The sequence below is a fragment of the Salminus brasiliensis genome, chromosome 2 (assembly GCF_030463535.1).
Source record: "Salminus brasiliensis chromosome 2, fSalBra1.hap2, whole genome shotgun sequence".
Lineage (NCBI taxonomy): Eukaryota > Metazoa > Chordata > Actinopteri > Characiformes > Bryconidae > Salminus > Salminus brasiliensis.
The window spans coordinates 45,621,428-45,634,593 of record NC_132879.1 but is presented as its reverse complement, the minus strand read 5'-3'; the positions used below and the strand labels follow the sequence as shown (position 1 = coordinate 45,634,593).

The 13,166-nt window shown below is 42.9% G+C and overlaps 1 protein-coding gene across 9 annotated transcripts in view; it reads left to right on the top strand.

Moving 5' to 3' along the window:
- Window positions 1–13,166, top strand: part of erc1b (ELKS/RAB6-interacting/CAST family member 1b) — a 276,578-nt gene that overhangs the window by 223,524 nt on the left and 39,888 nt on the right. For 6 of the 9 annotated variants that reach the window (XM_072672916.1, XM_072672915.1, XM_072672914.1 and 3 more), the window contains one exon: window positions 4,359–4,460. In XM_072672916.1, coding sequence (XP_072529017.1) covers window positions 4,359–4,460 — 102 coding nt within the window. Of the gene's footprint in view, window positions 1–4,358; window positions 4,461–8,011; window positions 8,078–13,166 lie in introns of all 9 variants that reach the window. The other 3 variants (XM_072672920.1, XM_072672918.1, XM_072672917.1) reach the window with 1 other exon arrangement.

The following is a 13,166-nucleotide window of genomic DNA, read 5'->3' as shown; positions in this document are numbered from 1 at the left end:
CTTGTCCTGTTGGGTTCATTTCATGGTAACTAACTTTGTGTTTCCGATCAAAAATGAGCGGCCTATTATAGCTAATTATCACCTAATGTTCAGATCGGTTTATCAGCTTAAGTTCTTGTTAACAAGTTTTAGGTTTCTATTCAGTATTTATAACTTGTAGGCCTGAGATCATAAGTTTGTTATAGTCAAAATAAGAAACAAGCTCTATTTTGTCCCATATGTATTGAATATTGATTATTCTTGTCCCATAGTTGAACAAGAATAATATCATTTTGAGATCATTTCATTTCTTTAAAGGCATGATTTCATTAGTAATTAAAGGGCATAGGCCTTAAATTACACTTGAAAACTTACTAACCATAATACAGAATTCCTGTACAAGCACAATGAAGAACAGTACCAATTAGAAAAGCGCTTTTCCCATTTCCAGGCAGTGGTGGTTGCTCTGGTGTTGATCACTGCCCTATAGGTAGTTTCTGTGGTGGTTGCTATGATGTATCAGCTGTTGCTACGGAGTTGCTGAGGTACCCTATGTGGTTGGTTGGGTGTTAGTAGTGTATTTGTACTATCTGCCCTCAAGAATGGTGCATAGGCTTTGCACCCCTTTCATTCCTATGGGGTAAATCTGTCATAATCCCGCATCTCAGTTGGAACAGTGTCAGTATCTCAAAAACTGTAGAAAACTGCAGTGAACTTCCCCTACTTCCAGCCTGGATTCACCTTTAACAAATGTGCTGTACACACATGCATGTGAGGGTGTGGGACAGGATCAGTGTCCATCTGATGTATGATCATCTGCCTTAACCCAATTATATACACTTATATTAGACTCACTCGTTAGCCTGTTTGACCGAAGGTCTACAAACGTGTGCAACACACAATAAAATATGAATAAAATGTAGTGAAAATGGTCACATTCTGTGTTCAGATGCTGTGCGTGGTCAAAGTCATGGATGCTCACGATGATCTGATTAAATGAACTACATTTGTTTTTGTTTAGTTTTTTATGCCAGTTAAGACTTTTTGACATCATTTGAATCTAGCTGAGAACGACAGGCTGGTGTCACATTGTGCACAGCTCCAAGAGCCTGAGGTTTCCAATTCAGTCCTCGCTCATGTTACTGTCCACGAGGAATTTAGTGTTCTCCCTATTCTTCCACTTGGGTTTCCTCTAGGTGCTCCAGTTTCCTTTCACCACCCAAAAACACATGGTAGGTGAATTGGCCATGCTAAATTGCCCCTAGGTGTGAGTGAGTGAGTAATTCAGGGGTGTGGTGCCCTGCGATGGACTGGCGCTATGTACAGGGAGCATTCCTTCCTTGAGCCATGGCGTCCCTAACCAGCGAAATGTGAATATGAAGATGGAAGAGGCTGGCAGTTGTTCTTTACACTGCATCACAGTTTCAAGAAGAATAAGCCAGTAGAAATGCTCCAGATTTACTTAAAATAGTTAAATGACTCTTAACCATGCCGAAAACATTGACAGATGCTATATGCTGTTACCAGTTATGACTGATTATGACTGATTATGTCCAGTAATGTCAGTGCCTTGTGGAATGGGTATGCCCATGTTATGTAGCAAGCCTCAAGCAAAGTGTTACACCACAACTGCTTTCCAAAGCCGTTGCTACAAGCATTTCCCGACTCTTGGAGAAGCCTCTTTTCTTTAGGAGTATTGTTAATGATATCCGAATGTGTTTAGCTGAATGGTGGGGCCACTGGGGAAGCACATGTCATGCTTCTAACACTGCATTCCAAATAAAGCAGTGTAATTACATCACTCTCACACTGGCCATGTAATTTAGTTTGATCCCTTTTGTCATCGCAGCCCTTAGCGTTGTGTTTTACGTCCATAACTTGCAATCTGTAGCCTCTTCAACGTGGTGGTTTGCATGCTACACGGACGAGGCTCACAAATGACCCAGTCTTTCTCTGGAATGGATCCCCAGAATAAACTCGTAAACCGTCTACTGACTGAAATGGGTGCCAGAGTAGCTAACTGTAGTTGTCTCTTCACCTCTACTCCTTCTTCACCCCTTCTGTCTCCACTGCGCCCGTGCCACTGAGAAAAGGCTGACTGGCAAGTCTCCAATCTTTTATTTCCTTAAATTGGCCCCAACCCCTGCCTGGGGCCCAATTACCCCTTCCTTCAGCCTTCCTTTAGGCTGTTTCTGCTCTCTTCACTGCAGCCAGTTTGCCCGCATCTGGGCCTCTCGCTTTCACTCAGGCCAGCTTCAGTAAAATAACTCTCTGACCTTATGGATTGTGGGGATGAGTGGAAGGCCCGCATAACTGACCCTGGGGTTCACCAACATTTAAAACCAGCCTCTTTACAGGAACACTGAGGGGGGGGGGGGGAGCAGACGAGAGGGCAGGAGACGATGGGCAAAGAGGGAAAAGGGCGAGAAAACTAAACAGAAGGAGCCCAACCATCACATTGTGGGTGGGGTTGAGCCGTCTAGCCCTGTGGGGAGCCTGAAGGGGAAGGGCGTGGCCTGACTTTCATTTGCCTTCAACGTCTCATTGATTCATGTCATTTCTTGATCATGTCCGTGTGCCGGAGAGGCAGGGGTGATGGTTGGCTTGCCAATGTAAATCCCGTACTCTGTTAGTGGTGTCTGCGAGTGTCTGCATGCGTGCCCCTCTTTGGCAGCGCTACAAACCTGACTCATATGAACTTCATCTAGAGGGAATAGTCAGAGGATGTCTGAAATGTACACAAACCCTGCGTCACTGTCACTCTAGTGTAAACAGGCTCTCTAAATGGTACATCTGAAGGTTCTTAGAGGGGGTCAGACACGAACCCATCTGCTGCTCATTCGTCTTCTCAGTTCCAGAGAAGGAGGACGTTTGAAGAAATGGGCGAATGCAGACGTACGATATTTGGACAAATGTGTTGGGACACCTACACATTACACCTACAGGAACTTTTAAGACATCCCATTCGAAATCCATAGGCATTAATATGGAGTTGGTCCCCCTTTGAAGCTCTACCAGCAGGTTTGGAGCTCTGCAGTTATGGTCATCAGAGCTTTGGCGACTTTTATGCACTTCAGCACTCGACGACCTGGTTCTGTAACTTCACATGGTCTGCCATTTTGTGGCTGACTCCTTCCACTCACAGCTGATCATGCAGTATCTAGGAGGGATGAAATTTCATGAACTGACTTGTTGGAATGGTGGCATCCTATTACATACACCACCATGCTGGAATTCGGTGAGCTCTTTAGAATAGCTAATTCTTTCACTGATGTGTGGAAAGGCAGACTGCATCATTGCTAGGTGCTTGTTTTTATACACCTGTCCCTCAAAGTAGTAAAAGCTAATATATACAAAATACAAATGCAGAATATATACACACTAATACTTATACATGCACTATACACATTATTACACTCTTTAAAAATAATATAATATATATTTATAATATATATAATTTAATATATATATAGTAAGAGAGTAGTAGAGCCAGAGCTAAGCTACTAAGCTTGGTTCTAGATTTCTGGATTCTGATTTAGCAAACCAGGTGTTGGATGATAACTCTATAATACTATATAATACTAATATAATAATACTAGACATCCTTGAGAAGAGCTTTGGAGATGTTATAATGGATACAGTGAGTACTTTTCATATGAATGTTATTTGTATTTATGATCAAATGTGTGTTTTACTGCACAAATAAATACACACTTACTGTACAGATAAGCAGCCTTTTAGCTCCAGGTTACTTTTCAACATTACATATAAAACTTATATGAAGATTATGTATATCTGTCCACGGCCTGTTTTGGCTACTAAATAATGTTGCTAGAGTGGAGCTTGTAAACCCATGGTTCCCGTCACCACCACTATGAAGAAATCTGTAATGTACCATTTCACATCAAACCCCTCTGAATGACTTTATTTACACCTGAATGATTGAATTGTATAGAAACTTTCACAACCACCTCGAATGACATCAGTGATCTTGCCTCACTCTGCTAAAACAGCCCCAGCTGCTCAGGGGTCTTCAGTCAGAAATGGGCTTTGTAGTTGTAGTAATTGAATCAGTGCTGTTACATTTTCCACTGTCAACAGAATGAGGTCTAGACCCTTACAAAATAAGACAATTGGTGTTGGATCCACATCAAGTTTATTCTTTGGGATATGGCCGCCAAATCCTTATCATAAATCAACACGCAGAGCTTAATGCATGCTGCATGACTCTGTAGGGATCCAAAGTGTAGAAGACATCGAGTCAGATTTGGTTTATGTTCCCTAAGTATAAGCAGAGACGATCTTTCTGTGTGCTGACGTGCGCTTGTGTCTTGTGGTATCGTACACCCTGCCCTTCAACCATCTGTCCCTGTTTTCAGACGCAGAACCGGATGAAGCTAATGGCCGATAATTATGAGGATGACCATCTGAAGGCCTCCTCGCATTCGGACCAGACTAATCACAAACCATCTCCAGATCAGGTGAGTCAGGAACATGCACCCTGTACAACACACACACACACACACACACATATGCACTAATATTGTCAGTGCTTTCCTCCCCTGGTTTTATATTTCTGTGTGTTAACTTTTTTTTTTTGCTCTCTGCACTCTCTCTCACACAGTTTCGTTCTTTCTCTCCTCTATCACACTCTTTCTTTAGCCCCGTCTGGCCATAATGTTTAATTTATCCCTGAAGGCCCTGTCCTGCTTTACAAGGGAGAGTCATTACAGCCAAGCATAAGCAACAGGAAATTACATCTTTCACATCCAATAAAACACAGCTCCTCAACTCTAATCTCTCCTATTATTTCATATTAGGGCACCTAAAAGCATTGGAGCGCATGTGTCCATGCGCAAATGCGCGCAAACGCGCACACACACACACACACCACATACACCCAGCTGAGGGCAGGCACACACATGTGTGCAGCCTCATCTGTTTAGCTCCTCCATAATCACTGGATGGATCTTCAGGATTTGCCGTGCTCTGCTTTTTTGTTGTTTTAAACAGTAAATGCTCTAGTATTAAGCCCTTCCTATCGCATGGCTGTATGACGAGATGAGCACTGGAGACGGAGAGAAAAGGAGATAGAGTAAAGGGTTTCTTTTCTCTAATTTCACACTGTCCTAATAAGCACAAAGCGTTCTAATCCATTTTAGTGCCCCCTCTTACATGAGATTCATTTCTGTAGCCACTAAGAAAACTAGTCCTTAGGTCCTAGTCCTCATCTAGAAGGAAGTGCATCAGTCACCCTCACGTCTCATAGAATTCATTAATAGGGCCCAGCATATATGATATTTGTCATACCTTTTAACTTTTCCCAAGACTGTCTGTAACCGTCCGCCAGAGTTTTTCCCTAGAATGTAATCGTTGCACAGCTACGTTCTGGGGCCTGTTACTCCTGTCCTCCTATAAAGGCCTTTGGGTAAATCACTGCATTTTAAATAGAATTGGCAGAACTATTAAAATTATGTGATGCGATGATAACAATACCTGAAGCCTGGCCAGCAGAGAGAATCATTTCCATTATTTTCTTTAAGAGAGTAATAGAAAAAGACGTCAAGTGTATTTAGAGCGTTTGAATCCCACGGTTGGAAAAGTACAAACCAGGGATCAGCCAACAGCAAGTCCCACCAGTGGGGCCATACTTCCAAATTGGTATGAAGCCCAATATAAACTTATAGAAAAATAAGCATTACAAACATTACTAAGCATCATTTGTTTAGCGCTCTCTGAGTGGGTAGACTGGTCCTTCCTTTTCCGCCTCATCACTTATTGTGATGCTATCTTTAATAGAATTGCCAGTTTGAAAACGGTGGGGTGGCTTGTATGTTAGCCTTCACCTTCCCAGCTTGGTAACAGCAAGGGGAAAAATGTTTTACAGTGTGGTTTGTCAAATAAACAACAAAATCTCATGACCATTAAATAAACCACTCATACATAACCTAATAATTTATAACCTTAAAAATAAACATAAACACTCACAGTTTTGAACCACGAAGACCAGTGATGTCTGGACTTCCACTGCAATTGTTCCGCATTCGCGTTTCCAAGAAAATAAGCATCCAGTTTATTCCTTTCCTGTGGCTGACTGCGAGATTAGAAGGGGGAAAAAAAGAACTCTTGAAGGGACATTCCACTAACCGTACTAACTTGTCCGAAGACGAGAGCCAGACGGGCTGTACAGGACAGGTTGCACTGCTGGACACTACATGACTTTCCAAATTTCAATCGCTGTACTGCTCACACTACGTAACCGGGCACATGTGAGACTGCAAACCAAGCAATATTTCACCTGGAGATCCCAGAAGCCCAGTGTCTCATAAAAAATGAGAGAAATGTGTATCACATGCTAAGCAGAAAGCAGAGAACTAAATAGTACTAAACTCTGTGCTCAATAGTAGAGGAAGAGAAGGATAAGCAGTGGCAGTGGCTCAGCGGTTAGAGCGCCGGGCTATCGATAATAGAGTTGTAGGTTTCGATTCCCGGGCCCTTTACCCTCTCTGCTCCCCGGGCGCTGGAGTTGGCTGCCCACCGCTCTGTGTGTGTGTGTGTGTGCTCACTGCCCCTAGTTCACTAGTGTGTGTGTGTGTATGTTCACTGCCACAGATGGGTTAAATGCGGAGGACACACTGTACAGTGACAAATACATGCACCTTTACCTTTTTACCTTTTTAGGATTCCTTAAACCATTCAACGTCCATGCATTACGTGTAGCCGGCACAGGGGACAAAGACGCAGTGAACATTCACTCCAAAGGATCAAATCGGTGCCGAAGAACAGCAGCCTCAATCACTGTTCACTCATCCTTTCTTCTAAACATTAGTTTAAGACCATAACCAGGCTTTGCTCCTAGTTGTTCCTGCTGGAGGTTGTAGAGAATTAATCACTCAAAAAAAAAAAATATATATATATATATATTTTTTTTTTTTTAAATATCAGGACAACTCAACAATCTGGAATAGGCAAACTCGTGAATTAGCAAAACCGAGCGGTTGTCATGTGTAGTGTGCAATGGCATATTAGACAAAAGTTACATTCTGACTAAATCGTCAAACTTCAACTTAACAAATCTGCTTTATGTGATTGGAGATTTACAAGCAATGAAAATGTCGAGTCATGCCAATTATCCTGTAGAACTGATTTTAAGGATCAATTATCAAGCAAACGATGCATTTCCCAGGTCCCAACTAGCACAACGTACAGCTGCTTCTGCTACTTAGCAGAGACTGCTTACTGTCAGGATTACTGAGCCTAGGGAACAGCCAGCGAAAAGGAATGTCAGAAAACACTGGGAACACGCACACACACACAAACCCCCGTTCAGACAGGGTCATCCTTGTCACGGATCTTTCTCATTTGCTCATCTCTGATTGCCAAGAGAACACTTACAGCAGGCCTTCCTGCGAGCTTGGCCTGCTGGGCCTCGTTTTTCACCTCCACATGTCCAACTCAAATAAGAGCAGCATCACACTTCAGCACCAGAGACTGCTCCAATCCCTTCCATCACAGCGTTAACATAGAAACACACAGACAACACAGCTTAGAAGCCCAGCTAGAAAGTTCAGACACCATTCATTACAGGTATTTCCATAGCCATCTTCAGAGGAGCAGGGAAAAACATGCTGTCATAGTTCTACAGTTTGGACCATTTCCCCCCAGCTACTGTATCCATTCCCTCTTTCTTCCCAGAGGGTTTCCAGGCAAAGTTAGAGGCATCTTTCCTCACTTTCACACACAGTTGAATGGTTTTATAGGGGAAAATGTATAAAGGCAGAGGTGAGCATGGCTGTGTTTAACAGTTTAAAGGATTGTGGGGTTTTGTAGCTGTATTTTTCCACGGTTCGTCCACAGAAATGATTGTGCTGCTTATTCCATGTTACAGGTCATGGTAGGTCATGGTCAGTTAGGAACCCAATTAAGCTCTGAACTCATCAGCTCGACTTTTGTCTTTTGTCTCACCTACTAACCTAACTCTTCCTTCCAATCCCATGCTGCCTTGGATTGCCACTTGGTTTTCAACCAATAGGACGATGAGGAGGGCATTTGGGCATAGCCAATCAGATGCCCTCTTTCAGCCATTTTGTTCAGACGGGTGAGAAACAACTTCTGTGGCAGCTGAAATGCCATCACTTGATCTGTTTCGTCCTTCTTTCGTTCTTCTTTTTTTACTGTTGTTCCACGTTTCTTCCTTTCTTGCCTTCTCTCCAGCATAATCGTCGACTCCCGTTTGTCCATCTGCTTTTTTTCCCCTTCATTTGTGCATTGAGATCATTTTTGTGGCTATCCTGTGTTGTTTGCTTTCATCCTTGTCATGCAACCGCATCTTCTTATTTTCATCCGGTCTTGAGTTTGTTCCTGAGGTTGGTGTAAATGTTATTGTTCTCAGTGCTTTTCTCTGTGTGATTGAGTTTGTAAATATGCTGTCATTTTGTTATTACGGACAAGCAAAACATGCTGTATTCCATTTTTTATTTTTAGAAGAGTTCTGTTTCTTGCATGATTTCTTACTTTTTTGGTAGGATTTTTCTTTTATTATTATTATTGTTGTTGTTGTTGTTGTATTTTATTGCTTTAGTTAGGATTTGTGCAGCTGCATTTTCCTCCTACCAGTGAAATGTTCCCTAAGCTACTGGCTGCAGCGTAGCCCCAAGGCAGGATTGATCCACTCCCGTGCTCATGAAATTTAGCACCCTTCTTTCTCCACCATAACATTTGCTCATTGCGACCAATAAGTTCAGTTTCATCAGTCTAATGGACTTGTTTCCAAAGTGCATCATGCTTGTTTGGATGCTCTTTTCAACCTAAACTTCTGATGCTGAATTTTATGGTGAGAATGTGGGAAAGACTCTCTTCTGATGACTCTGATGGCATGAAGGTCTTCCTGAAGATCATTTTCTGTCAAACAAGGGATTTGATTTGCCTGCAGTTCTCTTTGAACGTCCTTGAATGTCCTGTTACCTGCCATTTTATACCGTTAATTACATTATGAAGGCTACCTGAAAACACTAGGCTGTTTACTTAGTTCTCCTGCTTGGTGACAAGTGTTTTAGACCGCTGTTTAGACAAGATCAAGACTGAATTTAGAATGTTTAAAATTTGCATTACCTGGCTAAAGGACAATGAATAATCCACAGCCCTAAGACGCTAACTAGATTAAAAAAACAAAATCCATTTTTTCCCCCACTTTCAATTGTTTTGAGACAACTGGTCAAACTGATTAGCCTGTCAACAGTGTCTTGATTTTTTGAAAGCAATGCAAGTGTAATGCATCATTAGACAAGGCAGCTCAGGAGTTTTCCTCGGTGCAGATTAGTCTATCTCACTTTTAGCTAGCCCTTTTCTCCACTGCCTGCTAATAAAACAGCGCTCTCGTTCGTTTTAGCTCTGACAATGTTGATGGATAGTTTTGAGGAGGCAGATTGACTGTTCTGCACACCCAAACCCCTCACTGCGCCCACCCAGCTGAGCCATCACTGGATGACGTTGCTTGGTGCTAAATCTGCTACCACCATAACAGCATTCACTTAGAAGTCCTGTGCCTGCCTGCCTCCTGCTGCAGCAGCCTTCGAATAGCCAGCAAGCGAAGTCGCCATCCATTGCATGACCAGTTGTGTGCAGTAATGTTCCCGCATGGCACGTGCAGTTAGCCGTTACAAATGGCTGGAGAACAGAGCAGGATTGTGTGGGCTCTGGACAGAGTTCATCCATGGTGTGAATGGAATGCTGTAAGGTTCTTTTTGCTTTTTCTTGGGACCAAAATGAATGCTCAGGTTGTCTGTGTTCTAGTTCACTTAACAAATGGGCCCCTTTACCAATGTTTTTACTTGAATCCGGCCGTCTTAATGTGTCACAGAGAAAACTGCTGAGGTTGCTGGTCTAATGACATTCAGAGTGGAATTTCTTTCTCTCCTCGGACGTCCAGCCATCGATTAGATAAAGCCTCTAGTTCATCATGGAAAGTGTTTAAAATGAAAATGAAGGGAAGGACTGGTGTGTGTGCTTGTGTGTGTGTGGGTTCTCTCCGATCTCTGTCTGTAAGGATTTAAGTGTGTTCTTCCAGTATCTGTGTGGGTTTCTTCCAGTACTCCAGTTTCCTCCCACCTTCCAAAAACACACCCGGTAGGTGAATTGGCTATGCTGAATTGCCTCCTTGGTGTGAGTGAACGGGTGTGCGCCCTGTCCAGGGGGTATTGCTGCTTCGCGCTCCTTGATTTCAGAATAGGCTCTGGACCCACCATAACCCTGACCAAGAAAAAGTATGGAAGGATGAATGGATGGATGATTCCACAATAGGCTCTGGACCCACCATAACCCTGACCAAGAAGAAGGATGGATGGAAGGATGAATGGATGGAAGGATGAATGGATGGTAGGATGAATGGATGGATGGAAGGATGGAGCGATGAATGGAAGGATGATTCCGGAATAGCTCTGGATCCGCCATAACCCTGACCAAGAAGAAGGATGGATGGAAGGATGGATGGATGAAAGGATGGATGAAAGGATGGATGAAAGGATGGATGGATGGATGGATGGATGGATGGATGGAGCGATGGATGGATGGATGATTCCGGAATAGGCTCTGGACCCACCATAACCCTGACCAAGAAGAAGGATGGATGGAAGGATGAATGGATGTAAGGATGATTGGATGGAAGGATGAATGGATGGATGATTCCAGAATAAGCTCTGGACCCACCATAACCCTGACCAAAAAGAAGGATGGATGGATGGATCAGAATCGTAATCTCTATTTCGCCATGTATGTTACACATACAAGGAACTTGGTGTGAGCAATGAAGAATAATGAGTTAAAAATGGGCGGATGCATGGAAGGAAGTTATGGATGGAAGGAAAGATGATTTCGGCATGAACTCCAGACCCACTATAACCCTGACAAAGAAGATGGATGGATGAAATCATTCATTCATTCATTTATTTCAGAATAGGCTCCGGACCAACCATAACCCTGAGCAAGAAGAAGGATGGATGAATGAATATGCTCAATGTGGAGATCACGGTTTCTTGTACCAATGCATGAATAGAGAAATGTCATCTCACTTGACTCGAGTCTACTTTATATTGGATTACCGGTGGTTGAGTGCTTTTTAATTACTGTTCATTGAGCTCAATAACTTATACTGTCTCCAGACATCCCTGGAATCAGCTCTGATGTGATATCATCAGTAACTTATTTTAAACCCTGTTGGACACTGTGACTTTCTGTTCTTTTGTTTTCTTTTGCTGTAATCTTCTACCTTCTGGCAGCCATTGTGGTTTTGTTTGTTCATGCTATTCTGTAGATAAGGCGTCTGATTAACATACGGTATGGTTTTGCTACCTATCAACTTTTATTACACCACCCCTAGCCTTTGACTGGTTTTACCAATGAGAATACCGAAAGTAATGACTTGGACTAAGAAGCCTATGATTCAACAACCCATTGGAGACTCATAATCACCCAGTATTATTCACTCATGTCATTTTGTAAAAGGGCTTTCACCTCATTCTCAGCTCATCTTTGGGACTTTATGAATCCTGAATGTTATTTAACTTATTGCCTCACAAAATACCACAAAATCGAATCCAAAGGAAGAAGCTTCAATTTTGCGAACCCCAATAAATGTTGACCGCTCAGCTAATTCAGGAGACACTTGCCTAATAAGGGGCCGAGAGAGAAACAAGAGGGTCATGGGTCATGGTTTCCATTTCCTTCCTAAAGAGGCTTCGTCCGTTGTTAGACTTCTTTCCAGGCCCCGCTTCACGTCCACGTACAGTCAGCAGTTCCTTTTGTCACCGGGCTCGCAAGTGACTCACAGCCGCGATGCAGCCAAAAAGCATGCAGTCGCACAAAATAGAAAAGTAATGAAGACTCTGTCGGCATGTCACCTCTCTCTGGCGACCCCAGACATTACTAACGGCTTGGACAGTGCAGTCCCATGGAAAAACTGTGAAGCAAAGTTTGGCCATCGGTCATTGTTGTTAGGGTCAGTGGGTACTCGTCCCTCCGGACTGGTCGACGTTTACCCTCTGCTGAACTCGTCCCATGAGCGCAGCCACTCACCACTTGCCCGCATTATTAAAACAATTCCCGCCCGGCTATGGAAGAAGACAGGCCCCTCTGCTGACTTGGTGTTTAATTTTTTTGAATCAGAAAATGGCCCAGTGGTTAGAAGGGGAACATTTCAACAGCTCTGTTTTAGTCATTAATGTGAACTTGAAAGCGCATGTTTGCTTCTGATTCGCATTTGTAGTTGCATTGCATATTCCAATTTGACTCCTTTTCTCTTTTTCCCTCTTTGTCATTTCCATCTGATTCCAGTCCAAATGTGTATAATTAAATTCAAATTGGAAACATGTGTTGTTGGGAACAATTGCAGGGGGTCATTGTTAAAACATTCCTGCTTCCATATGATTTCAATATTTAAAAAAGAAAACTGTCCGCTGGCTCCGGTTGCCTGTTGTAGACAGTAGGGTAGACAGTGCTGGGGCCCTGAGTCTGGGCTTTTTGGAGGGGGTGTAGTTTGGTGACGCACAGACTTTGCCTTCCTTTCTCTGCTGTGACGCAGAGATGGGAGCCTCATTTGAAGAAGACTGGCTCTTCTTGTTCTTGAATTAGTCGTTTCCAGTGCTACTGTGTACGACATCAAACTGTATAACATAATTTTGGACTGACACAGCATTACGTGGGACGTCCTATAAGGACAAAGACCAAGAGAACAAAATAGCACAGTCCAGGTAGTTGCCAGACATCAATAAAGCTGACCTAAATGCACAGGGTGCTTTATCCAACTTGTAATCTGAACCTCTCAAGCCTCACTCATGACAGATTGATGACAATTCAAATTGAATCAGATGGGCCACTGTGTGGTCAGCGATCTTTTCCTAGCAGTAGAAGATGAATAAGCCCTCAGTTAACCCCTTGAACCCTAGGATTATTATTCAGCAATTAATCCCAGTGCAGAATAATCCCTATTGTGAATTATTTGGTAACTGTTTGGTCGAGCATATCTTGTGGTGTCCCACAGGGCTCAATTTTGGGGCCTATTGTACTTGTGTTAATTATGGCAGTAATGTAGTTATTAGAGTGATTAAGTGTGGGTTTCCATACAGGGTGTAAATGGGTAAGCTTATGTGGCCGTGTGTAGCAGGACTGTGTAGTGCATCATATGTTGGTTACTG